The sequence below is a fragment of the Lepidothrix coronata genome, unplaced genomic scaffold, assembly GCF_001604755.1.
Source record: "Lepidothrix coronata isolate B3197 unplaced genomic scaffold, Lepidothrix_coronata-1.0 Scaffold24, whole genome shotgun sequence".
NCBI lineage: Eukaryota > Metazoa > Chordata > Aves > Passeriformes > Pipridae > Lepidothrix > Lepidothrix coronata.
The window spans coordinates 624,983-650,508 of NW_016690204.1; the positions used below are offsets into that span (position 1 = coordinate 624,983).

The 25,526-nt window shown below is 56.0% G+C and overlaps 1 protein-coding gene across 1 annotated transcript; it reads right to left on the minus strand.

The window, feature by feature from the left end:
- Positions 1-591: 591 nt before the first annotated feature.
- NTN3 (netrin 3) lies at positions 592-23,751 on the minus strand. The gene is made up of 6 exons (XM_017809104.1): positions 22,780-23,751; positions 15,876-16,064; positions 9,485-9,634; positions 8,484-8,537; positions 2,316-2,390; positions 592-2,052 (listed from the first exon to the last, which is right to left on the minus strand). Exons 1-6 carry the CDS (start codon positions 23,747-23,749, stop codon positions 1,724-1,726), a joined length of 1,767 nt encoding a protein of 588 aa, XP_017664593.1. The 5' UTR covers positions 23,750-23,751; the 3' UTR covers positions 592-1,723.
- Positions 23,752-25,526: the final 1,775 nt, after the last annotated feature.

Sequence of the window (25,526 nt, forward strand, 5' to 3'; positions counted from 1 at the left end):
GAGGGTCTATGTTAGGAATGTGGATAGGACCAACTCATCCAAGCCCATGTGGTCCCACATACCCATTGCCCCTCAGTTTCTGGCCTGCCCGTGCCCTGTGTAGGCACCCCAGCACCCACAGGACCTGAATGATGGCACTGCAGGCCCTCCACGTCTCTGAAAGGTCACCTCCAGAATCTCCAGCAGCTTCACCAATGCACCTGCATGCCCACACAGACATCTCCCAGGACCTAAATCCTCACTCCCCAAACTTCCTTGTCCTGAAACCCAGCAGTGCTCCACCGGTCTCTTCAGCTGGAGGCTCCAGCACCACTCTGGGAAGCCCAGAAGCACCAGACCACCCATGGGATAGGGAGTCCACACAAGCTGCCGTGGTCTGAAAAGGGCAAAGCTTCATCCTAAAGAACTGGAAGACTGTGATGTGGGCTACAACACCTCACTGAGCCATTCAATAACTGAGGCAACGTTTGTAGGGAAAGGAATATCTATTGTCAGAGCACCTACTATTTCTATTCATATTTATTAAGCCAAGACTGCTACAATCTCAACATGGGAAGATACTGGTGTCTGTTTAACCAGAGACTTATACATGGTGAAGAAGATATAAAAGACTAGAGGTGGATCAATAAAAGCTCTTCTCTCTTCCTGCCACCTCTGCCTTGTGCATGTCCTCGGACAACCTTGGCCAGAGAAATACTTCCCAGGAGAGCACACAGTCCGGCCAGCTCTGAAGGATGCACACCAAGGCACATGATCACTTGGTGTCATCTCAACAGAAGCAGGTGGAATTATGTCAGTTGGCACCAGGTGAGAATATAGGGGCGTAGACCTGGCTGGCTGGCCGATGATACAGGATGGCTCTGCTCAGCCCAGGTTCAGGGGGAGCAGGTGGACGTGGGAGGGGAAAATGGGTGTCTTCAGGTCTTTCCTACTGGGTTGTCTGGACTGTGCCCCAGGACAGGTAAAAATGAGGGGTTGAGAAGTCTGTCCCTTTCTCCCTGGTGGCCAGCAGCACACTGCCAGGGCCTGGCTCCTCCCTGTGGCACTGCAGCACAGCATGGGTCCAGCCCCAGCCAGCAGTGCTGGTCCATGTGAATCCAAGGTCACTGAGGAGTCAGGCCTTGCAAAAGTTCATTTGTCCTTCCTGGTGGAGCTCCTGGGGCTGGTGGCTCTGCAGGGCTGGATAGTTTCCACTCAGCCTCCCTGCACGCACATCTGGGTGAAGGACAGGAGACTCCAACCTCCTGTTTCTCCTGGGCAAGGAGAAAGGCAGACAGAGGTCTGACAGCAGCACATTTTCAGAGTGAGGAAGAGTCATACCCTGGATGCTGGAGAAGGGAGAGCTGTCAACTCAGATGTCAACACTGGGTCAAAGACAACTGTGTTAAAGGCAATATAAAAGCCTATAAAATGAGTGCTATGGACACCAATCCCCTCCGAGCTCCTTCCAGAGACAGGCACCCACAGGACCTTTCTCCACTTTGCTCCTCATTAAAGGTTTGTCATTACTGCGTTATTTTTAATACACACTTAGAGAAAAAGACCGACACGCACACCCAGCCGTGCACACGCACACACAAAGGGAAACCATTGCCAAAATGTACACTATAGACAGAGAGTCTGTTCACACTATATATATGTACAGAGTCTGTGGGTGCAGTCTGACAGTGCCCAGCTGGGCTGGGGCTGAGCACGGGGTGGGGACAGGATGGGTGAAAACACCTCAGGGCTTCACACACTTCCCCTTCTTCTCCCGCCGTTGCAGTTTCCGAAGGCGGCGTGTCCAGGCGTCCCGCCACTGGATGACCAGGCTGTTCTTGTCGGCCATCAGTCCAGGCCGGTCGGTGGAGTTTTCACTGATCCCCATGACCAAGTACTTCTTGCTAATCTGGATCTTGGGGCACTTGCAGGACAGGTCTTTCAGGTGAATCCACAAGAAGTTGTCGCCACGCTTGACCCGCTCATCGCGGCACTTGTAGACAGAGAGGATGTTGATGGTGAACTTGGCCCAGTTGGCCACTGTCTCCATTTCTAGGATGTTCACCTGGACCACTGAGGGAAAAAAGGGGGAGGCGTGGTGATGGGGGATACTTTGCCTTGCTCCACAAAGGAAGCTTTGGTGGTGGGAACTGCCTGTCCCCAGCAGCCCCACCCCACCTCATGCACCATGACTTTGGGAGGGCTAATTTGCGGACCCCTCTCCATACAGAGTGTTCCCCATCCCCTGGGTGCCTGCATCTGCCCCACCCACAGCCAGCCCTCGTCTGCCTCTGGGGCAAAGCCCAGCATGACCCAGGGAGGCTGGAGGTCCTTACCATAGTCCTTCTTGCAGTACTTCTTCATGTTAATCTTGTAGTTGCCCTTGGCTGGCTTGCAGTAGGAGTCACAGTCTGCAGGGGAAGAAAAGGGGACTGAGCAGAAAGGAATGGATGAGAGGAATGCAAGTGAGGTGAGGGTGGCCACCGTGGAGAGCAGGCAGGGGCCATGGACAAGGAGAGTGGGAAGAGAGGATATGGCACCAATCCCACAGCTCTGACAGCAGACCAAGGGGGTTGTGATCCTCAGGGCAATTCAGTCCTCAAGGGCCAGAGTGGTGAGAAGCACCCTCAGGGGCAGCCCCTTCAGAGACCTGTGCCTCCTTGGTTCCTATAAGCAAGGAAGGGGACTCAGGCTGGGGGAAGGAGGCAGGAGAGGGAAGTGGCTCTGCTCCACCAGGTCACTCCTGCTGCCCAGGCATCCCCTGCTCAGGCTGCTCCAGAAGGGCTGGGGAGGCCATCAGGCTGTCCCCCACCACACACACATCCCTTGCTGCTGTCCCCCAAGGCTCCTGTCCTCCGGGAGGTTTTTTTCTGTGCATTTCTAAAGCCTCCAGATTTGCATCTCAAGCAGAGGGAGGGCAGGGAATGCCTCTTTCCTTCTCCCCAAAGGCTTTGATCCCAACAATTGCCCCAAGCAGCCCTGTTCTTCTCCTTTCTTTCCCCTGCCATCTTCCTTTGAACATCTCAATTTGTCTCTTTCCAAATGGCATGTTTTTTCTAAACCCATCTTTCTTCTTTTCTCTCCCTTTTTCAGGTTCTCCCTCTGGCTTGGCTCCGTGTCCCGGGATGGAGCCAGCAGCCTCTGAAGCTGTCTTTGTTTGTGGGTTGCCACAGCAATCACTGGGGATGGAGGCGAGGGTCTGGAGGAAGACGGGGAATAACAGCACCCCGTGCCAAGGGGAGGAGGAGAAATGAAGAAAGGAAGAAGCCCGGGAGCACAAATTCCCCCTGGGCTCTGCTGTTCTCCTCTCTGCCCAGCTCCTTTTTATCTGGGACTTTGTGCCGCCTGTTCCAAATTTGTCAGCGACAGAAGCAGCGCAGCACGAAGCTAATTCTTGGCAGAGGGGGGTGAGCCCTGATTTGCAGCTCAGCTCCCCCCGTGCTGCCACACTGCCCCTCTGCCTGGGCTGACAGAGCTGCCTTGGCCCTGCTGCATCCCCTGGGACAGCGGTGGTGGCTGTGGAGGGGACACAGGATCCTCTGGGAGAGCAGTGGTAGCTGCAGAGAGACTCAGGCCCTCCCCATGCAGGGTGACTGCTGAGCACACTGGAGTGCTTGGTGCCCTCATCCACTGCATCCATGGGAAGTGCTACAGCCTCAGCCTCGACATTGCTATACTCCCTGGGATATGCTGCAGCCCCATCCCAGACTCTGTTGCATCCCCCCGAGACGTGCCACAGGCCCACCCCCTGACACACTGCTCCATCCCTTCCTGCTACATGAAAGGGACTCTAAAAGAGAGCTCCCACCTTATTTTGGGGAGCACCTGTCAGGACAGGAGACCTTTTCCTCCCCAAGCAAAGGGGCACAAAAACCATCCTGCAGCTGGCAGGGTGATGGGTGGTGGGACCAGGCTGCGGGGCAGCCTCAGCCAACCTGCCATTCCCCCCCTTGGTGATGGGGACAAAAGGAAAACAGAAAGAAATCCAGTAACTGCCCTGGGCTCCCGCTGGTGATTAACAACATAACGCTGGGATCCAAAAGAGGCAGAAAATGGGGTTGGGAATTAACAATTTGGGATTAGTTTGGGGATTTTTTTAACCATGGCTTTGTGCTGAGGAATATTACTCAAATGTAAAATCAATTCCTGCTCTGTTTATGTAAGAAACTTGGGAAGAGAAAAAAAAGTCCATTAACTGGAAGCATTTCCCTTCCTTGCCCCCGAGAACATGGCCTCCATCACTGGGTGTGGGGCAGACATGGATGCTGTGGCTGGGAATTGTCTGTGCAGCTGGATGGGGCAGCTGAGCCCCATGGAAGGGCTGGGGGACAGCAGAGACCTGACCCAGTCCCAGGGTGTGAAAGTGCACCTGCAAAGCCTAAAATGCTGCTGCATCCCTGGGATCCACTACAGCCCCACCCCTGACACTGCTGTATCCCTGGAATATGCTACAACCCCATCTCAGGTACTGATGGATCCTTGGAATAAGCTACAGCCTGATCTTTGAGACTGAGACATCCCTGGGATGGGGTACAACCCCATTCCTGACACTGCTGCGTCCCTGGGAGATGCTACAGGGACAGAGTGGGAGGAGGCTGCTGGCAACCAGAGCCACTGGGCTGGCTCCCTGCGGGGGGAGTGTGTGTGAGAGGTGGCAAGTTTGCACATCTGGTTTACTTCTCCTCTCCTTGGGGAAAAAAAAAGGAATATTTTGTTTTAAGAGAGATGTAACTTAATTAGGTGTTATGGCTGCAAATCTTTTACTGCTTACTTTGAATTCCTTTAAAGCCCTGTTTTGCGCTCCACAAGTTTTGTTAATTCTGCTAACGAGGAACATGGATTTATTTTTTTCCATTAAGTGGAAAATATTTTGAGATAATAATAATAAAAATTATGAGAAGTGGACCCAGGACATTTCATCACCAAGCCAGTCAGCTACTCAGGCACAGAGATCAAAGCTGGACCTCAAAGGCTTTGGAAGATCGGAAAGGCAGGAGAAGGCTGGGAACAGTGATGCAGAAGATGGCAATGTCAGTGAAAAGCCCGGACACACCCGGGGATGGGACCCCCGCAGGGAGGAGGATGGGGAGAGGGGGGAAGCCCAGCACCTGAGCACGGCAGCCCCAAACAATGTCCCCCTGTTCCTGCAACCGGCACCTGCTGCCAGAGGCAGGGTGGGAGGTGGAGAAATGGGGGGAGAAGGGGCTTGGAGGCTGCCTGGGGTGGGAGGACTGCGTGGCATTGAGGGGCTGAGGGCCCCTTGGGGAGTGCCCTGCTTAGGGGGAGCTGAGGGCTCCTGGGGCAGAGGGATGGAGGCAGAGGGGCATCAGGGTGCAGGCAATAGGCAGGGTGCTAGCAAGGTGCAGGCAATAGGCAGGGTGCTAGCAAGGTGCAGGCAATAGGCAGGGTGCTAGCAAGGTGCTGGCAGTAGGCAGGGTGCAGGGTACAGGCAAGGTCCTGGAAGCAGGCAGGGTGCAGGCAGGGTGCAGGTAGCAGGCAGGATGCACTGCTGTGGCCAGCCCTGCCCGTGGCACAAGCACACTGGAGTTGGGTAACCCAGGCAGTGTGGGGCAGGGCAGCATCACCCCTCACCTCTGACCCCCCCAGTGAAGGGGCAGTATGATCCCTGTGCCCTGCTCCCCCAGTGGCACAGGCCCTGGGCAGAGGTAAATACTTTGCATTAAAGATATTTGAGCTAGAAGCCAGAAATCTTAAACCAACAAACCCACAGATAAACTGGAGGCAGTTTGAGGCAGACCTGCTCCTCTAAAACAAAGCAAACAACCCAGCTCTTCACCAGCACAGTTTATTTTTGCACAGCTGAACAGCTCAGACATCACTGTGAGACTGTTCCTATTTATAAAGCACTGGAGGGGAATCACCTTGATTAACTCTGCTCCACATAACTCTCCCTGTTGGCAATAAAACTGTTCAAATCCCCCTTTCCCTCTCCGCAGTGTTTTCCTTTTCCCAAAGCCTGGTGTTCCTAGATCCCTTCTCACAGCAGGCAGGGCAGGCAGGGCAGGCAGGAGCAGAGGTGGTGGTGGTCTGCCCTGTCCCACACAGCCCCCCCAGCAGTGGTACCCAGCCCCCCCAGCAGTGGTACCATCTTCCTGTTGGGCAAGACGTGCACTCCAAGTCCCAGCTCTCCTCCGCTGCCACAGCATGGAGTGAAACCTCTGCCAGGTCCAGGCAGGGCTGCTCAACTTGTGTCCTGAAAACACCTCCTGTTTTCCAGAGCCTCTGTGGAGTAGAGCTGTGAGGGCTGGGCAGTGCCCATGGGCGCTGGGTGGGCGCCGGGCTGTGCAGTGCTCCCAGTCTGAGCCATGTGCAAGGAGCTGAGCTATCAACCTCCTCCTGTGCATCTCCCCTCTCCACCCCCATTGACAGGCTTTACTCCTGCCATAGAATCACAGAATTTTTAAGGCTGGAAGAGACCTCCAAATCATCAAGTCCAGGCTTCGACCAAATACCCTCATGCCCACTAAACCATACGTGAAGTGTCACATCTACTTGCTTTTTGAACACTTCCAGGGATGAGGACTCCACCACTGCCCTGGGCAGCTGTGCCAGGGCCTGTCTACCATTTCAGGGAAGAAATTTTCCCCAATATCCAATATAAATCTTCCCTGGCACAACTTGAGGCCTTTTCCTCTTGTCCTGTCCCTTGTTCCCTGGGAGCAGAGCCTGACCTCCCTCCCCGACTCCCCCCTCCTGTCAGGGAGTTGCAGAGCCAGAAGGTCCCCCCTGAGCCTCCTTTTCTCCAGGTTGAGCGCCCCCCGCTCCCTCAGCCCCTCCTGGTGCTCCAGCCCCTTCCCCAGCCCCGTTCTCTCCTCTGGACACGCTCCAGCCCCTCAGTGTTGGTCTAGTTGAGTGAGGGGCCCAGAACTCCACACCTTCAACACACCTTGTCCCTGCCTCTCTCCTACAGCCACCGAGGGCATGCATAGGACTGCAGGGGCCGTGCTGGGAGATGTTCCCAGAAGCCTGGGGAGTACATCCCAGGCACACACCAGCCTGGGAAGAGGCTGTTGGTGTTTTCCACCACCAAGGCAAGGTGGCCATGGGAAGGGGAGCTGGGGAGAAGGTCACAAACAGAGCACTGGCTCTCTGAGAAGCACATAGGCTTCCCTGGGATAGACGTACCCTGACCAGGGCAGGGTGAAGCTGCTCATTAAATATGGGTGTGGGGAGATGGGGGTGCCCCTGCTCTCTTCATAGGACCATGTGCCATGGGACGGAGTGGAGGATGGTTCAGGATGTCTATTCCACCACACTGGTATGCGGGAGAAGACTGAGGTCATGGGGACAGCAGGAAGAAGGGTGGCCTGAGGAGGGAGGGGGCAGCTTCTTTCCATAGATTCTCCCCCTCCACTGGCTTGAATTCCCTATAGAGGGATAGAATTGGAATGGCTGAGAACAGCCACACTGCAGTGCTGATGGGACTGTGAAAGGAGAGGAGGGGAGAGAGAAAATCCCTGCTATGGCCCTCCTTACTCTGCTGGATGCATCCTGCCATGGTGGCACAGGGTCCAGGGGCCAGCACAGCACTTCTACTGGCGTGTGCTGAGACACGAGGGAGCTCAGGGCACTTTGGTGGGACCTTGGGCCATGGCTGGGCTGGAAGAGGGACACTAATCCACCAGTTCAGGGAGCATCCATGCACACCCAGCAGTGCCCGGCCCCAGCTGAGCCTCTGCAGGAGCATGAATAAACCTGCAGCATGCAGGGAGATGCCAACCTTGCTCCAGCCTGGGGGGGCCAGAGAAGCTCTTCAGGAGCTCTAAGGACCATGGCAGCAGTGCTTCCCTCGCCTGTGCAAAGCCTGAACCCCTCAGTGGAACTGTCCCTTCTCACTGGGTGACCACAGCAGTGACATTGATCCTCCCATTGCCCCAGCACCCCATGGTCCCATCACTCTGTGCAGCCAGGACGAGCAGCTCATACCCAGACCCTTCACTCCTGCAGACCCGGGTGAGGTGAGCTCCATGTCACTCATGTCCCAGGGGAGACCTGGCAGCCTGTGCCCCAGCACATGGGCCCTGGAGCCTGCCTGCAGCTGATAACCTGCCAGACATCCAGTGCCCCAGCACCTCCTAGAGCACCGGGGCCCTGCAGAGGCAAAGGGCACCGAGGAGAAACCTCTGGCACTGGCACCAATAAAAGGAGGTTGAATAAAGCCACTGGTGCCATGTGCCACAACCCCTGCCAAGGGATGGCAAGGCCCCAGTGGGTTGCATCCCTGTCCTCCTCCTTGGAGAGGATGGAGAAGGCCTTTCCCAAGAAAGTCCATCAATCTTAGTTGTCTCTTTTCCAGAAATACATAGGATTTCAAATCTCAGTCGCTACTTTCACTGAAATTTTTCACTATTCATGTTTTGCCAAATGGTTTGCCAGAGCTCAGCCCTTCCCCCTGGTGTGCCAGGGACAGGAGTTGGGATGGGCCCCCGGGTGTCTGGGCAGGGCTGGGGCCATGGACTTGGCCAGGGACATGGAGCACTTACCTGCAGGTGCCTCTGTGCTGGTAACTAGGGAGGTGGGGTTGATGGCAGGGATCTCTGGAAAAGAAAGGAAGAGGTGTCTTAAGAAAAGAGGTCCCCAACTCTAGGGGTGACAACTGGGAAAAAGCCCTCTGAAAATGGACTAGAAGGGGGTTTTGTGGGTCACAAACGAAAGATGATGGGACGAGTCTGACCTGAATATCAGAGGCCATCTAATAGACCTGGAGATGTCCAAAGTGAGTTCAGTAAACTGGGACAGGCTGAGATGCTGCAACCCTCACGAGCCCTAAGTTGCTGTGTGGAGGTGTGTACTCCAGGGATGGATGTTCCTCAGATGCTCAGCTCATCTGAACTCAGTTTAGACATTGGACAGATGCTTGGCTGATCTCAGTATGCTCCAGGCTGCCCAGCACAGGGATAAATGTGGGCAAAGACAACACTTTCTGAGAAGTCTTGGCAATAAAAACTGGTGGAAATTCTGTCCTAACCCTAAATCTGGGGAAGAAGAGAGGGAGAGGAGCCAACTCCACCAGCTCACCCACACTGCCACTGCTCCAGCAGCCCCAGTGAATGCAGCAGGGCAGGAAGTTGTTCCTCTGCCACTTGGGCCAAATTCAAACCCACTGCAATTATAAACAAGGTTTTGTGCTGCCCACAGGCTCTGGCCCTGCCCCAGACGTGACCGCGCTCCGTGCGCAGCCGTGTGAGGAGAGCACTTGCTGTGGCAGAGGATGGGACCCAGCAGAGCTGTTTCAGCCGGCTGGAAGCACTGACCCAAGGGGTCTTCCAGAGCCTCTTGCACTAGGGAATGTGAAGCACAGGCCACTCCACAAAGTGACCCACCATCCTCCTCAACCACCTCCTGGAGAACACCCATAAGGACAGACCCTCTCTTATCTGAGCCTCCACCCACTGCAAGCCATCCAATGGGGGTGGGGGACCAAGGAGCATCTCCTGGTGCTTGTGGGGGTCCCCGAGTGCCAGGCAGGGTGCGGGGCACTCACTGATGCAGGGGGCCACGGGCGAGCGGCTCTGCTGGTAGCCCTTGGCACAGCGGTTGCAGGTGAGGCCGGTCACGCCGTCCTTGCATGGGCACTGCCCTGTGGTCTGGTTGCAGGTCTTGCCAGCTGCACCAACAGGGTGGCAGTCACAAGCTGGGTGGGAGAGAGAGAAAAGATTATGTGAGAGGGGATGCAAAACACAAACCCCAAATTGGACCCAAGGTGCAACCCTGAGAGAGGTGAGGAGAATGGGGCCCTTCCAGTGCACCACTGTAAAGCAGCTGCTGGAGCTGGCACAGACCCATGGGTCTGAACCAACCATGGCCCCACATGTGCTGTGAGCAGACAAAGCGGTTGGCCAGGGTATGGCCCTGCTGACAGGGATGCTCAGGATGAGTCCCTGGAGACACTGCAACTCCCACAGGGGCCTGCAGCCACCAGCTCTCTCACCTCAACCCCAGGGAAATGCTCCTATTGCAGCAGTAAAAGCTATTTTCTCCACTTGCTCCCCGACCTCTGAGCTTTTCAGTCCATGGAGCTAAACCAAAACTGAGCTTTTACACAAACACTGACCTTGTCTTGGGTTTAGGATGAAGTGGGTCTTCTCAATGCTTCCCAAGCTCATGAGCCTCAGTTCCCACCTGACTCCTGGAGACCCTGGGCAAAGGATGACCCCATGCCTTTCTAACACAGCCTTTCTAGGGACAAGCCATGCCTGAGGTGGGTGAAAGTTGGGTTTCCACCCTCAGAAGAATGCCGAAGTGGCTCTCCATCACACCACATTGGAGGACGGACACACTGAGGTTGTCTACATGGAGGGACGTGGGAAGGAGATGCTCCCTCAGGAGAGGACCTTCCCATCTGTTTGTTTGGAGCGGGGCTGGCTACGAGCTGGAGGAGGTTATCTCAGCTTCCATCAGTGTAAGAGTTGAACGTGATTTCAAAGCAAAACAAAAACATCTCCCCCACCCGCCCCCGCAGCCCCCTGATGTTATCGTTTCCCTAATTTTCACCAGATGGGATTGGTGGGAGCACCATGGCACTCGGGCTCCCTCCTGCACAGCCAGAAACCAGAGCGAGCAGCCTCTAATGGGGACCAGATGCTCCATCCTTATCAGATCTTGGCTGGGACTGGAAGCGGACGTCTTTCTGACAGGGATATTTTGGGGCTCAGCTGTGATAACAAATGGCAGCGAGCGAGGGAGTCTTGGCACGACGCGGGGCCGTTGGAAACACAGGGGTTTTCTTGGGCCCCAGCGGTGTGTTCCTGGTGCAAAGCTTATGGATGGGACATAAATCTCAGCCCAATCAGGATCCAGTTCATCTAAGCCCATCTCTCTTCATGCAGTGGAAGGAGGATTTCAGTGACTCTGGATGTTTTACCTGGATTAGTAATTAAGGCAGCTTTGCTCATCCTAAGTCCACAACAGATCAGTGTCATTGGGGGATGAGTTTGGTTTCTGCCAGACCAATCTCTGCCCCTTAGCCCTGCCGTAGAGGAGAGATTTCCCATAGTCCCAGAAAAATACATTGCTCCTTCCTGCTCCTACGGGAAGAGCGTCCCAGGCAGCAGTGGGTCCCTGTGCTGTTTTTTGGCTGGGGTAGAGTTAACTTTCTTCACAGTGCCTGGTAAGGGGCTATGTTTTAGATTTGTGCTGAACATGGGGTTGATAATGGGGTTGAGATGTTTTTGTTATTGCTGGGCAGAGCTTACACAGAGCAGAGGCCTTTTCTGCTTCTCATACTGCCACACTGGCAAGGAAGTTGGGAATGCCCGGGAGGCTGGGAGGAGACATAGCCAGGACAGGCGACGCAAACTGACCAAAGGGATATTCCAGACCATATGACATCATGGTCAGGGGAAAAAGAAGGAGGCTGGGGGGGAAGAAGGCAGAAGGAGAGGTTTGGAGTGATGGTGTTTGTCTTCCCAAATCACTGCTATGCAGGATGAGGCCCTGCCCTCCTGGGGATGGCTGAACACCTGCTGCCTGTGCGAAGCAGAATTCCTTGTTTTTCTTTGCTTGTGCATGCCTCTTTTGCTTTCCCTATTAAATTGTTTTCATCTCAACTCACAAGTTTTCCAGCTTTTACCCTTCCAGTTTTCTCCCCAATCCTGCTGCTGGGGCATGGGGGCTGGCAGGGTGAAACCACAGCAGTCCTACATTGCAGCGTGGCCCATCCCACTGCTCCGGCTGGAGCATCTTCTTCCTTCCTCATCCTGACATGACCTATGCAGGGGGGCCAGCCCAGGGACCCCCTCCTGGCCCCAGGGAAGGCAGGTACCGGGGGCATGGTGCAGCTCCACACCACTGCCCACACACCGAGCCCTGCTGCTCCCAGCCCTCCAGCTGCCAGGATCTGGCCCGTGGAGCTTGAATGGTGGATTAAGTCACTAGCTTGGAGCTTAACTCATCGAGCCGTGCTTGCCAGAAAGCATGTCTTGCACCTCATATTCAGGGTATTTCTGCATCTTGAGGCTTAGCTGCTACTGCTTCACCGGTTTTCATTGGAGAAAGCTCATGGTTTACAGCTTTGTTTAAATTACCGGGATTAATGCACAGCCATTCTTTATTTGACTTTTCAATTACCGCCATTGAATTAATCCTGTAGGTTGTTCTGCCTTTTCCACCCTCCCAGCTTTTCCGTCTCGCAGCATCCAGTGGTGGGAGGGAAGCACTCGCTGGTGGCTGAGGGCTCAGCTCAGTTAGACTCAGGCTTGGGCAAGCTGCAGTTCGTATTTTTGTGCCTATTTCAAAGATGCTGCATCCCAGGAGAGACAAACCACAATTGGAGAGGGATTTAGTAACATGAGTTGGGGTTTGTTGAAATAAGATGCAATGGTTCATGGCCTCTGGGCTAGGGATTTGCCTCTTGGTTATGAGCTGACCATCTGCAACCTGGTCTAGTGGAAGGTGTCCCTGCCCATGGCAGGGAGTTGGAACCAGATGATCTTCAAGGTCCCTTCCAACCCAAACCAGTCTGTGATTCTACGAGCATCCACCTTTGCAGTGATGCTCAGCTTCTGCCTTGGACCAGTGCTGTGGTAGGTGCAAAAGCCTTCATTCAAAGCCACAGCCCCCCATTCCCATCAACCTGCTCCACATCTGCTTTAAACATCTGTTGTCAGGATCCTTGCTGTTTCTTTTCTTTCTTTTTTTCTTGCAGGAGTGTAGATACCTGAGTTGTAGGTATGGGACACATCTTTGGAGAAACCAAGCCCAAATTGTGTTTTCACATCTCTGTCACTGCGTACTTCTATATCTCTCAGTGACAGCTCTCCCTTCCCAGCACCTGGGACCCTGCTCCTGCTCCAAAGAGCTCCAAATCCCAACAGATCCACCACTGGATAAGTACAAGGAAGAGGTGGAAATGCTCTCTGCTTTACTGAAGGAGAGGCAGCCAAAGTAGCAGAAGCATCAGGGATTTTATTATTAACTTTGTTCCCTGAGGCAGAGCCAGGAATTGGCTCCCCAGACCCAGGGTACCGTCTTCACTGCCAGATCCTCCTCAGCATATGCACCGTGGCAGGGGTCGGCCCCGTGCACATGTTCATCTGGCTCGGCTGAGCCTTTGCAGCACTTCCAAACCATGGGCAAACCCTGCCAGCCCTCCGGAAACAGCACCCCCTGCCCAGGCTGGCAGAGACCTGCCTGTGGCTTGGCACAGGGATGGAGGCTTGTCTGGGAGGGGGGACCTGCCACAGCACCCCCACTCCCCTGCCCCTCCTCAGCCCAGGCAGCGCTCGTTGGCATTTCTCCTGCACTGTGGCATCTGTCCTCACCCCATCCCATTAGCTCCTGGGCATCCTGGGATGCTTTGCCTGCCCTGTCCCATCCAGAGGAGCCACCTCAGATCAGAGGTGCTTTCCATCACCTTAATGCTACACAATTCCTGCCCTGAGGGGGATGGAGCAGGACTTGTGCTGACAAATGGTGGATACAGGCAGACGGAAGCAGCCATGGATGGAGGATGCCTCCTCCATCCTCAGCCCTGCAAGCAGAGGGACCTGAGCCACAGCCGAGTAGGAAATGCTGTGCCTGCAGTGTCCCTGGTCCCATATACTTGTGCTGTATCCAGTAGTCCTCCCTGCTCCCAGACAAATCCAGCTTGCTTTATTAATTTTGGTTTTTTTTTCTATTATCACTTTTTGGTAAGTGCTCTCTTTCCTGTATGGAACAGAAACTGAGCCCTCAATGACCAGGGAGGTGGCACCAGGGTCCCCAGGGCCCCTGGGGAGGCAAATGCCTGCAGGGCTTCCACTTTGGTCAGTATTGTATCAGGTAGTTTTGGAGCACAAGTAGGAGAAATCACAGAATATCCTGAGCTGGAAGGGACCCAATAGGATCATTGAATACAACTCCTAACCCTACACAGGAAAACCTCAACAACCTCCCCATGTGCCTGAGAGCATTGTCCAAGTGCTCCTTGAGCTCTGGCAGCCTTTGGGGCCATCACCAATGCCCTGGGGAGCCTGTTCGGTGGCCAACCACCCTCTGAGGGAAGAACCTTTTCCTAATATCCAGCTTAAACCTCCCTAATCCAAAGAGGAGCAGAGACTCCTCCTTGGGGAAGAGTGGGAGGTTAGGTGCTGCCCACAGAAGCCGAAGGGTGAGGCACAGCCACCCCAGTGCCTCCCAAGCCCCGGTGCCATTGGGGGTGAGCTCACAAGTCCCCAGCACTTGAGCACTCATGGAAAAGGGAGTTTTGCTGCAGCTGCCCCAGTCTGGTGGTGCTGCAGCAGGAGCTGAGGGCTTCTGCCATCCGTCCCTGGCCTCAGCCAGAGCCAGGACCCCTCCCAGGAATGGGACACAATCTTGGATGCTGTTCCATAGATTGCCAGGATGCATGCCCTGTCCTGCCTCCTCCTCTTCCTCTCTCCCAGTCCCTTCAAGTGTCACCCCAAGAATGCTGGCATGGCTTCGGGGCCTGGCTGCCACCTGGCACAAGCTTCATCAAGGGGAAACCCTCGGTGCTTCCAGGGGTTGCCACGCCCCTGTGACATGGCTTGGCTGAGGCCACCGGGTGGAAACAGCACGTGGTCCCTGGGGACATGGGCTGTGAGGTGGGACCTGTCAGGTCAGCTGCTCAGGTGATTGGAAATGATTAGCTTGCTGTTTGCTAAGGAGCTGGCTGCAGCCCCTCCCACCAGTGGCTGCTCAGCCCCGCTCCCTGGGATGAGCTCAAGCACTCCTGGGATGAGCAAGGATGCAGAGAGCCTGGGGCGGCTCACACAGCACAAGCGACAGAAGGACTTCACCTATTGCATCCCAACCCAGCTGAGCCAGACCTCCAACAGCACTACTGCACATGACAGGGGAACCCCAAAAGTCAAATCCTTCCATTCAGGTCTGCAGCCACAGTGTTAATGGTCTGAAACCAGCTCCAGTACTTCCTGTAGGCCCTACATAAACACACGAGCATCATGTTCTTGCAGCAGCGAAGGTGCCCAGTGCCCACACAGCTGCAAAATGCATCGGAGAGGAATCAGAGGGGGACACTGTGCTCCCTTCCAGGAGGGACTAGCAATCTAAGATGGAAAAATAGGGATTAGGGATGAAATCCCAGCATCTAAACAGCTGTGGCTGACTTCCTGACGACTCTGATGTTCCAGTCTGGATCCTGCCAGTCCTTGGGGACAGGCAAGGTGTCTCCTTACCTCAAATTCTTTGGTGAAACTACTGTTTTGAAAAAGGCTCTGCAGATGGGCTGAGCAGGGACAGGGAAGAGGAACCAGGCAGGCTTGGCTAGGAGTTAGAGGAGAGAGAGGAGAGGTGCAGGTCCCATGATGTTTGGCACCGGCTGAGAACCTTGTGAGGTCAAGCTGCAGCTTGATGGCTTGGAGCCAGCATGGCTCCTGGCCAGGTCAAGGACAGCTACCAGGAACCATGGTGTTCAGCATCCCCCCCAAACAGGTCCCAAGAGCCACCCCATAGCTGAAATGCACCCTGTGTGGTCCGATGGAACCTCCACCATCCCCAGGCCTTCAGAGCAGGGAACTCACATTCCAAGCATGGCTATGTCCCAGACAACATCCCAGCACATTTAGTCAGATGTTGACTTCAGCACCTGCCCAGCATCTCTCCAAACACTGACCATGGAGATGGAAACTGCCACTACATCAGGACCCTCCCGGGATGGATGGGCTCCTGGCAGCTCCCTGCCTGTCATCCTCCCCACCCCTTGAGGACATGCTGGGCTCAAAGCAACATCCCTCCCTGGTGCCCTTGGGGTGGCAGAGGTCATCAGGGTGGTGGAAGCTGGAGGTGATCTGCAGCTGCCAGAGTGACCGGCCGGGCTACAAGCAAAGGGATATTCCAAGGATGGGCAGGGAGAACAAGGAGGCCAAGAGAGATTCTCTCACCCTTGCTGCTCATATGGAGACCCTCCAGCTCACCTTTGCAGGCCTTGCGGTCTGTGATGGACTTGCTGAGGTCACGGTAGAAGCCCTCCTTGCAGTAGTGGCAGTGCCGCCCCGCCGTGTTGTGCCGGCAGTTGAGGCAGACGCCGCCGCTCTTGCGCCCCGACAGCTTGTACAGCTCCATGTTGAAGCGGCAGCGCCGGGCGTGCAGGTTGCAGTTGCAGGCTGCAAGGGAAGGGCAGAGAGTGAGGGCTGGAGGTGAAACCCGGGACCACCTGGGTGGGCTGGAGCTGCCCTGGTGCCCCCCATGGCAACTGGGGGCTGTGCTGGGGAGCAGGATGGGCACAGCACAGCACAGCACAGTCCCAGTGTGCCGTCCAGATGTGCAGCATCCACCGCCCCACAGGGCCGGTGCCAGGAGGTCAGGGCAGAGCAGAAAGGGCACCTGCAGGGACAGGGCACCATTTGGCTGAAGGCAGGAAAGTGTGGGATTGAGGGGTGCAGCCAGGGGGTTTGGCAGTGCCAGCTGGGCACCTGCAGCCCCGCCGTTCCCCCTGCCCCTTCCCTGGCAGCTGGCTTTGGTGATAGAGCTCACCCGGCCTTCCAGCAGGACCACCCACCTCATGCCAGGGTGTGTGACAGCATCTCCCCGAATTCTCTGTGTTTAAGGCTCTGCCCTGTGTGTGTGAGCACATACACAAAGAAACCCACCTAGCAAGCCATGTGTGCTCACACACACGTGTGTGCACACAAACGTGCACATGTGAACGTGCATGCACATGGACGTGAACCAAAACAGCCCCAGTCATCCACACGTACAGCTGTGCACAGAAACATCTGCACACTGTTACATGTGCACACACAAATTAGCCCCAGGAAGCACAGGGCCCCCCCAGCCGATTCCACGTGTGCGAGATAAAAAGGCAAAGCACTGCCCGTTCCCACTTAACACTCTTGCAAAAAGATAATGGGAACAAGATTTCCTTCGGCAAAACGCGGTGCCCTGCTCCCCCCGCCCCGGCCCCCTCCCCATGCCGGTAAATTGAGGTTGGGTGAGAGTTTTTCCAGGCGTACTGTGAAATTCATTAACGTGTCAGCCCGGATTTAACTGTCCAGGCCTGGCTTGGCAGCCGTGTGAAGTTGCCTCCCCACGGCCGGCAGTGCCAGTGGGAGCTTCACCCCACACAGATCAAACACTCCCTCGCCCACTTTGGCACTCGGGCCACAGAGATGCCAGGGGAAGAGAGCCGGAGCAAACCCCAACTGTAAAAAAGAGCTTTTCTGGAGGCTTGAGTGGAGTGGAAGGTTGGTGCCAGCACCACGCGCTCAAACCTCGGCTGCCCCTGGAGCTCCCCCCGTGGTATGAGATTAGTGACAAATCACATGGCAGGCATCAAAATAACACCCGGTGCAGTCGTAGGTGCCTTTGGGGGCTTGTGCCTTTTGAGCTATTTTTTTTTGCCCTGGTGCTAGAGGAAAACAAAGATTTTTGAGGCAAATTCTGGGTTGTGGTACGTTGAGGGAGAGAAGGAAATACAGCCCAAAGTCTCAGGCAGTTCAGGATGCTGCTGAGCGGGGGATGCTGACACTCAGTCGGGCTTTGTCAGGGCCAAAAGAGACACAATGAAGTATCCTGACATCCACAATGCTCTTGCACTCTCCAGATAACAGGACAGGGACAAGCCAAGGTGGTTTTTGCTGCTGAACTGAGGCAGCTGCACAGAACTGTGGCAAAGGAGCAATTTTTGGGAGTAGAGGATCCATGTTATCCCTTTGCAGCACTGAAAGGCAAGTTGGGTCACACCAAAAGGCAGCTTTGTGTCCCTCTGGGAATGCCCCCAGCATCCTCTGGGGAAGGAGAGGGGCTGGCAGCCCAGAGGGAGGGAATGGGCAGTGGAGAAGAAGAGTTGGGTAAATGATTCACCACCCTTGGTGCAGGTCCCTCTCTGCCTCTGGTTTAATTGGTGAGGGAGTAACTGGCTGGGGCCTTTTCCTGGCATCACTGATCCCAGCACGTCCTGGGCAGCCCCAGGACCACCTTTCCCTGGGAACATGCTGCAGATCCTCTGATCTACCAGGAGCTGGGTTTCAGAGAAGAAACCTCCCCAGCATCGTCCCCTCTCCTTCAGGCAGCTGTGGGCCGGGTGTCGGCTAACTGCCACCACCTTAGCAGAATTCTGGAGCCATACTGGCCAGCCAACACGGGGACCTGGCTGGGCTTGGCCATGCAGGGTCGGGTGGCTGTCCCCACCCAGGGACAGGGTCACAGCAGCACGCGTGACCGTCTCCTCACCCCCCAGCGCAGCCATCCAGCGCTAATCGGGCAGACGGGTCCCCCTTACCCGGCTAAATACTCTCACTGTTCCTCAAGCTGAGGCATTTGCAAGCTCTGTCTGTCTCCTGTTAATCACTAATTAAAGGCTTGAATGTTCCCTGCTGTTTGGGGTATTAATAAGAATTTAATTGCACAGTTTGGGGCTAATTATGTGGCAGCTCGCTTCCGCCCCTGTACAGTATGCCCAATTAAACAATCATATGATCAATTAAACAATCACAAGATCTAATAATTTGCAATAATAGACTAATTAAATGTTGACACCTTGCAATGGAGCAACCTTCCGTCTCCCTTTTGATAATGTTTGAATCCCTGCCCAGGCCACAGCCACCCCAAAACCTCTTCTCCTCTGGGCTGCTGTGGATGGAGAGCCTGGAACGATGGCACGAGGCGCTTTGGGACGGACCCTGGCACGGGACAGGCAGTGCCATTCACCGCGCCACACGTGTGGCAGCCGATGGAGCCCACAGGGCAGGAGTGGGGCTCACCGCCCCTACAAGTTCCCTGGGAATAATTAGGGAAGGCAGCTGGATCAGCGAAACCCTAGACTGGCTGCTGCTGCCAACCCGCAGCAGATTCGAGCTACGCCCCTGCTTTGGCTGGAGGAGAGCCTGGCTGGGACACGGGGCAGGTTGAGGCTGCATCTCCACTCTGGGCATGGGAGCCCAGACCAGAGGAGCCCCTTCCCTCCCACCCACACTGCCCCTCCATCCTGGGGAAGGTGTTGGGAGAGAGGGCCTGGGGCTCACTCTGCTGCTGCCAGGAAGCAGGAGGAGAAGCAGAAGGAGAGAGCCCTACCCAAGGGGCTGCGAGGGGCAAGGCTGAGCCACTCCTGCCCCATCCCAGGAGGAGCAGGACTCAGGATGGTCAAAGAAGTGTTAATCCCATCTGCCAGGGTGGCTGCCTTCCCCTGCACCCCAGATCTGCTGGGATACCGCACCCCATGGGACGCAGGTGCCCAGGTAGGGGTAGCAGAGGAATGCTGTCTGCTTGCCCACCTCCTAAAGCTATCGCCTTCCCCTTGCTCTCCCCAGGGAAGGACCATGGCTGGTGGTGCTGGGAACACACTGGTTTTCCAGTACGTCTACTGGGGAGCAGGTACGGAGAACCTCGTTGGGGGAACTCACAAAGGAAGGGGCAAACACATACAGGAAGGGGCAGAGGACACAGGGGAATTACATGTGATCCTCCAAATCCCACCACTGCTCTGGGATTTGGTGTTTTCAGGCACTGGCATCCTGGCTGGACCACCACATTCCCCCGGCCCAAAGTGGAGGGAGCACTAGCCAGAGAGGTCTTCCCAGGAGAGCGCAGCCCCTTCCCCGCCGAGGCCCCGGATCAAAGCAAGGCCCGGGCATTATTCTGGTGCTCCGGGGAGTGCTCCCGCCGCGGCGGCCACAAAGGGAACAAGAGCTCCCGCATCACCAGCGAGTGCATCAATTACTTCCAGTGGCTGCCTCGTGCTAATCCGCTTCCCGTCCTTCCCCAGGCCGGGTGTTTGGGGGCCGGGCTGTCGAGGGGGTGACTGGGCTGTCCCCAGCAGCTCACGGGTGCAGGCCGGGACCCGCAGCGGTGGCCGGGAGGAGGAGGTGAGAGTCTGCAAGGATAAAGCTGCTGCATCACGTGGGGGTCCCCGGGATTTGGCGATCCTGCGCCTGCCAGCCTCCCTGCTGGGATTATCCTTCACTGAGCCTGTCCTGGGCTAAAAGCTGGGGGGGACACACAGAGGGGGACACATGTCCCTCTTTCCCTGCCCTGGGCACACCAGAGGGCACACAGAGCATCCCAATATTAACAGGACAAGCTCCCTGTGGGAATGCAGCCCTTACAGGGTATCAGGAGAACCCCAGTGCCTTTGGCCCAATGGCCACACCCTGTAACCACCAGGCACAGGGCCATGCACCCTGCAGCACTGTGCCCTCTTGCCAAGCCTGCAGCATGGCAAATCCACTGCCACTGTCCTGGCTGTGACATTCCCAAACCTGCCTGCTTGCCAAACTCCCGCTGACCCCCTTAACACAGCCATGTCCCCACAACTGCCACAGCCACAGCGGGGTTGTGTCCTGTGCCGATGCTCAGGCCTCAGGTGGCACTGGGCTGTTTCATGTCTGCATTTCCCAGAGACAAATTCTAATGAAATAAGAAATGGACGTCCCAGCATCGTGCCATGCTATAGGACATCTCTTTGTGCCCATGCTGTAGCAGGCAGACTCCCATGCCCTGGAGGGAGACAAACCCCCAGGCAGGGTGCTGGGGAGCACAGAGTCAAGAGGTGACACATCCCAACATGACCTGAAGCTGTACCAGCTCCACGGCTCCATTCTCACTCACTTTCAGGGTGCTGCAACTCCCTATCCTGCCCCTCAGCTGCCAAGCTCCTGCATCTACCCACCCTCCTTCTCCTCCTCCTTCCCACTCCCCAGCCACGCCTGACATCCACCACGGCGAGCCAACACCACCGATGCCCAACCGCAGGACAGAGTCCGGAACAGCCTCCAGGCTAAGCAAAGGGAACTTCCCGGGCAGCCTCTCCTTTTAATTGGTGCTAATTGCTGCGTCTGTTCGTGCTGGCTGGGGAGATGTCATTGTTGAAAGGCACAGAGGGGAAGGCTTGGGGAGCTAATCCAGCTTTCAGCCGCTAAGCCCTTCGGAGGCGGGTGATGGAGAAGCTCTTTCAGGTCCCTTCAGAGAGGGTACAAAGCCCGAGAGGGGAAAGGGAGAAAGAGGGGAGCGAATCAACAGGAAAAAACTACTTTCACACGCAGCTCGGGGAAGGCTCTTTGTGTGCGGGGCTGTCGGGGGGGGGGCGCGCGGGGGGGGCTGAAGGGACCACGCGGCGCTCCCGCCTCCTCTTCCCTCCCTCGTTTATCTTTTCAGCCCCATCTGCCAGAGGGGGGACGGGATCTGCAGCTGGGGGCAGGATGCTCAGAGAAACACTCTGCAACGCGGGACTCTCACCTCGCCATGCATGAGATGGACAGAAAACCTGCAGATGCTCCCCCAAAACAAGCCCTCTGGCTTAACCCCATATGTGCCGGCAGAGCAACCTCCATTGCTGTCCCACTGCTTTACTGGAGGATGTGGTGCTGAGGCAGATGTTGTGTGGGATGGCACAAGGGAGGCAGCCAGCAGGTCGAGGTCTCCCTTCTGTCCCAGGGGTTTCCATGGGCTCACGTGCCTGCTGGAGGCCTCCCCTGCCTGACCTGCAGCAGCCCTGGGCAGGGTGCAGAAGGGAGGGTTTTTTGTGAGCTCTCATCTTTCTGAGACAAGTGGGAAAACACAAGGGCTGATACATTCCCACAGTGTGTGAGGTGGTTTAAAGCATCAGCTCTAGCACTTGCTTTGAATCCACTGCCTTTTCAGCCATTCTGAGAAGAAATCTGCTGTAACCTGTATATATTGAAGCAGACAGCTGGGATCTCAACAAGGCATCGATCACAAATACTAACAAGTCCTTCTGACCTTTGGCACATCACTGAGCCTTTCAGAGGCTGATTAATGGTACAGCTTTCCCTTGTCTCCATCCTCCCACCACCCCCCGAGACCTGGGCTCCAGGCCAGGAGGAGTGAGAGGCTATTCCTCCCTCTCCCAGACCTTCGCAGGACTCTGGCATCCCCCTGCCCCATTCCAAACCGGGAAAAAAAGGCAAAAAATCTCCACCAAAATCCCACAAAGATTCATAAGTGGGACAGCCAAGCGACATCAGTTTCATGTTTTGGAAATGTTTCATTTTGATGACAATATTTTTAACCCATGGAAACCTTTGCAAGGACAAACAAGCTAAAGCCACCACACCAGAGTGAATATGAAGGATGAAATGTCAAATTAGGATATCTCCAGTATTTCCTCAACCCCTGCCAGGTTTTTCTGCCTGATCCCTGTCCCCAAGCACATCTTGAAGGGGACACTGCAGTTGCCTCTCAGGCGCAGGGACAACTGGTTTTCTGCCCAAGAGAAACACTGCAGAAGGGCATCCCACACTAAGGTTTGCTGACCAGCTGAAAGACACCTGTGATTTTTGGGAGGGTTTTGGTGCTTTGGTTCATGGCTGAACCACTGCACCTCTGAGGGGACACCTGCAGCAAAGAGAGGGTGAATGATTCACTGAATCACAGAATATGCCAAGTTGGAAGGGACCCACCAGCATCATCGAGTCCAACCCTCAGTCCTGCACAGGCCCATCCCTAAGAGTCCCATCCTGTGCCCCAGAGGATCATCAAACACTCCTGGAGCTCTGTCAGCCTTGGTGCTGTGCCCACTGCCCTGGGGAGCCTGTTCAGTGCCCAACCACCCTCTGGGGGAAGAACCTTTTCCTGAGATCCAACCTGACCCTGCCCTGACACAACTCCAGGCCATTCCCTATGTCCTGTCCTTGGTCCCTACAGAGCAGAGCTCAGGGCCTGCCCCTCCTCTGCCCCTCCCCAGAAAGTTGTAACTGCAATGAGGTCTCCCTGAGCCTTTCCCAATCCTCTGGCAAGGGGGATGCTCCCCAGTCTCTCCAGACAAGCACAATCGCTTTGGCTCAGCACCCATCAGTTCCTCCCCCAATGACCTGTTGTAGCATTTGAGCCCCAGGAAACAAAAAATATTTGAAAGCCCCTTACCCAGACACTCATTGGCCTCGCGGGCGCTGGCGCGTTGCCAGGGCCGATCGTAGTGGAAGGGCTTGCAGCGGTCGCACTCGGGGCCCTCCGTGTTGTGCTTGCAGTCGCACACCAGCTTCTGCTCCTTGTCCTTCACGCAGCGTGCCGCATGCCCGTTGCACTTGCAGCGCCCGCCCACCTGCAGCTCCCCCACCGCGTAGTAGTAAGGGGTCGAGCTGGTACCCCCGCCCTCCTCCTCCCCGGCGTCCCGGCTGCCCAGGTCGCGGAAGAGGTGCGGGCGGCTGAAGACCACGCGGATGTCGGTGGCCGTCACCCAGTCCTGGAGCACAGGGCTGCTGTCAAAGTCCTGGGCGGAGGGTCGCCCGTCGAGGGTGCTGAAGGCGATGAGCCCGCCAGTGAGCGGGTACAGGTCGGTGAGGCCGTCAGTGCACAGGGCCTCCTGCTCGTTCTGCTTGGTGACAGTGGCTTTGCTGGGTTTGCCGTAGATCTTGCGGCACTGGGAGGAGTAGTACTGGTACGGCACCCAGGTCTTGCCGTAGTCCATGGACTTGAGGATGGCGGTGGACTCGGGCCGAGGCGAGCAGAACTGGAGGCTAACGTAGACCACCTCAAACTTTTTGCCGAGGGAGAGGGTGAGGGTGACATTCTGGGGCGAGTGGTGGAGGGTCTCTGAGCGCCAACACGTCATGTTGGAGGCAGTGTTGAGGTCAGTCAGGTAGGCGGGTGGGTGGGCTCGGCGGGGGTCTGAGGCATTGCAATGCCGTGTCGGGGGCTTCCCGCACGTGCTGGAGGCTTGGACCTCCTTCCCGAAGGCAGCATTGACAAATTCAGGGATGCAGCGGCGAGGAGCACCGCTCTCATCGTAGCAAGGGTCCGGGGGGGTCTGCTGGGCCACAAAGGGGTTCACTGTCTGGGAGAGGCCCAGCATGGCGGTGGTGAGGAGCAGGCGCAGGAGCTGCAGGATCTCCATCCTCCTGGGGTGGGGGAAGTGGCTCCTCCCTGGAGGAAGAGTAACAAGAGTGAATAGCACTGGCAGTGTCACAAGCCCATGTTAGGGGGACTGGTAAGGGATGGGAAACACCCCCATGGCTGGTCCTTCACCTGTGCCCACCTTCCTACCCCACATTCACTGATACATCATGCTGGGAGTGGGGCAGGGAGGTGATCCCTTTGTGTTGCCTTATCTACACCAATCCCTCACTGCTCATCAGCAGGAGTGCAATACCCTGGGAAACAGCCAAAGGAGGTGAGCTTTGGATGGAGAAGGTTGGAATCAGGGTACAGCCCTTCTCTGGCCTCTGACAAACCATCCTGGGGTGACAGGAATGTTCCTGCCTGCCAGCAGCCCTGGCTGTCACACACAGTTTCAGAGACCCCGTCACTGCACAGCTGACAAGGGCTGGTGGTTGAGAAGAGCTGGGGAGACCTTCCAGCTGCAATAGGAGCTGCAAACTCCAAGTTATCCAACTGCAGCACAAAACAACTCCTGACAGTGCAGGAGAAAGGAACAGCAGTAAAAACACCTTGGAGGCACATTTTGCAAAAGGCAGGAGGAGCTTGTTGGGATGAAGCCCTGGGGCTCCTAGGCACAGCACCACTTTCCTTGCTGGCCATGGCACAGTGGTTTCTCCAAGTCAGGGGCTGGATCCCCACCAAATTCCTCTGCCATGCTACCTGTGTAATCCCAGGGGCAAAAGTAGGTTATTCTGGCCTTACCCCCAAGAAATCCAGGTCTGTGTCTGGCCTCTCAGCTGATGGAGGGAAAGGCCAGGACCAAACGCAGGGGCTGGGTGGGCTCCTCTCCCAGCAGCTGGAGCACAGGACCAAGGAGCTGAGTGGCTCCTAGGGGATGTGCCCCATCTCCTGTGTCACTGGCTTAAAGAGTGGAAGAGGGATGGAAGGTCACATTCCCTTCTGCCAGCTCTGGTTGCAGCAGGAACATCCCACACGATGCAGATTGGCCACATCCCATCGTGTGAGTGGCCACGGCTCATGCAATCACCAGAGAATGGCCCTGAGTACTGCAGCTGGTGGCAGACACATGAGCTGCCCAGATGGGTGGGTGGCATCAGCCCTGCCATCCTACGGGGTTGTGCTGAGCCAAAGCCAAGTTCTTCAGCCTCTACCAGCCCATGCCATAGTCAGGCAGGAGGAGGGAATCCCCTCATTGTCCCCTCTTCCACTAATAAATCCTTACAGGATGACTTGGGATTTGTGTTTCACTTTGAGGAATGAAGCTCTGTGCCAGCAGCACAACCCAGCCCAGCATCCCCAGCTCTGCCCCCCACCTACAGCCCCAATGCTGCTCCTGCCCATTCAGCTGCCCATTCTGGCCAAAGGAGGCTGCAAAGGACAGCCCATTTCAAATGATTCAGGACTTTTTTTGTTTGTTATTCCATTTTGCAAAGAAAAAGGATCTATGACTGTGGAAGAAAGCTGCCTCTCCAGGCTGCCAAACCACAAATGAGAGGAAGCTCCTCCCTGCGCAGCCACACTCAGCCCAGCAGCCAGAGCCTGCCGAGGGGGCAAGAGGGACAGCGGTCTTGGCCTGTCCTAGGACATCATCCCCAGGACAAAACCTGCCTCTGCCACTTCCATGCTATTTCCTCACTGATTAATCCTCTGTTGTTGGAAAAGCTGATGCTCACTGGTGAATAATTGTCAGCTCCCTTGGTGGTCCCTGCATCCCCCCAGCAGCACAGTCCCCACTTTACGGCAGTGCTGCAGAGCCTTTCGGGGGCATGTCA

Excerpts from the sequence above, each read along its gene's own strand:
- NTN3 (XM_017809104.1), bottom strand. The coding sequence starts at position 23,749 with ATGGAGATCCTGCAGCTCCTGCGCCTGCTCCTCACCACCGCCATGCTG. Across the intron at positions 9,635-15,875 it reads AGACCGCAAGGCCTGCAAAG|CTTGTGACTGCCACCCTGTT; the intron begins GTGAGCTGGAGG and ends TCTCCCACCCAG. Across the intron at positions 8,538-9,484 it reads GCCCGTGGCCCCCTGCATCA|AGATCCCTGCCATCAACCCC; the intron begins GTGAGTGCCCCG and ends TTTCTTTTCCAG.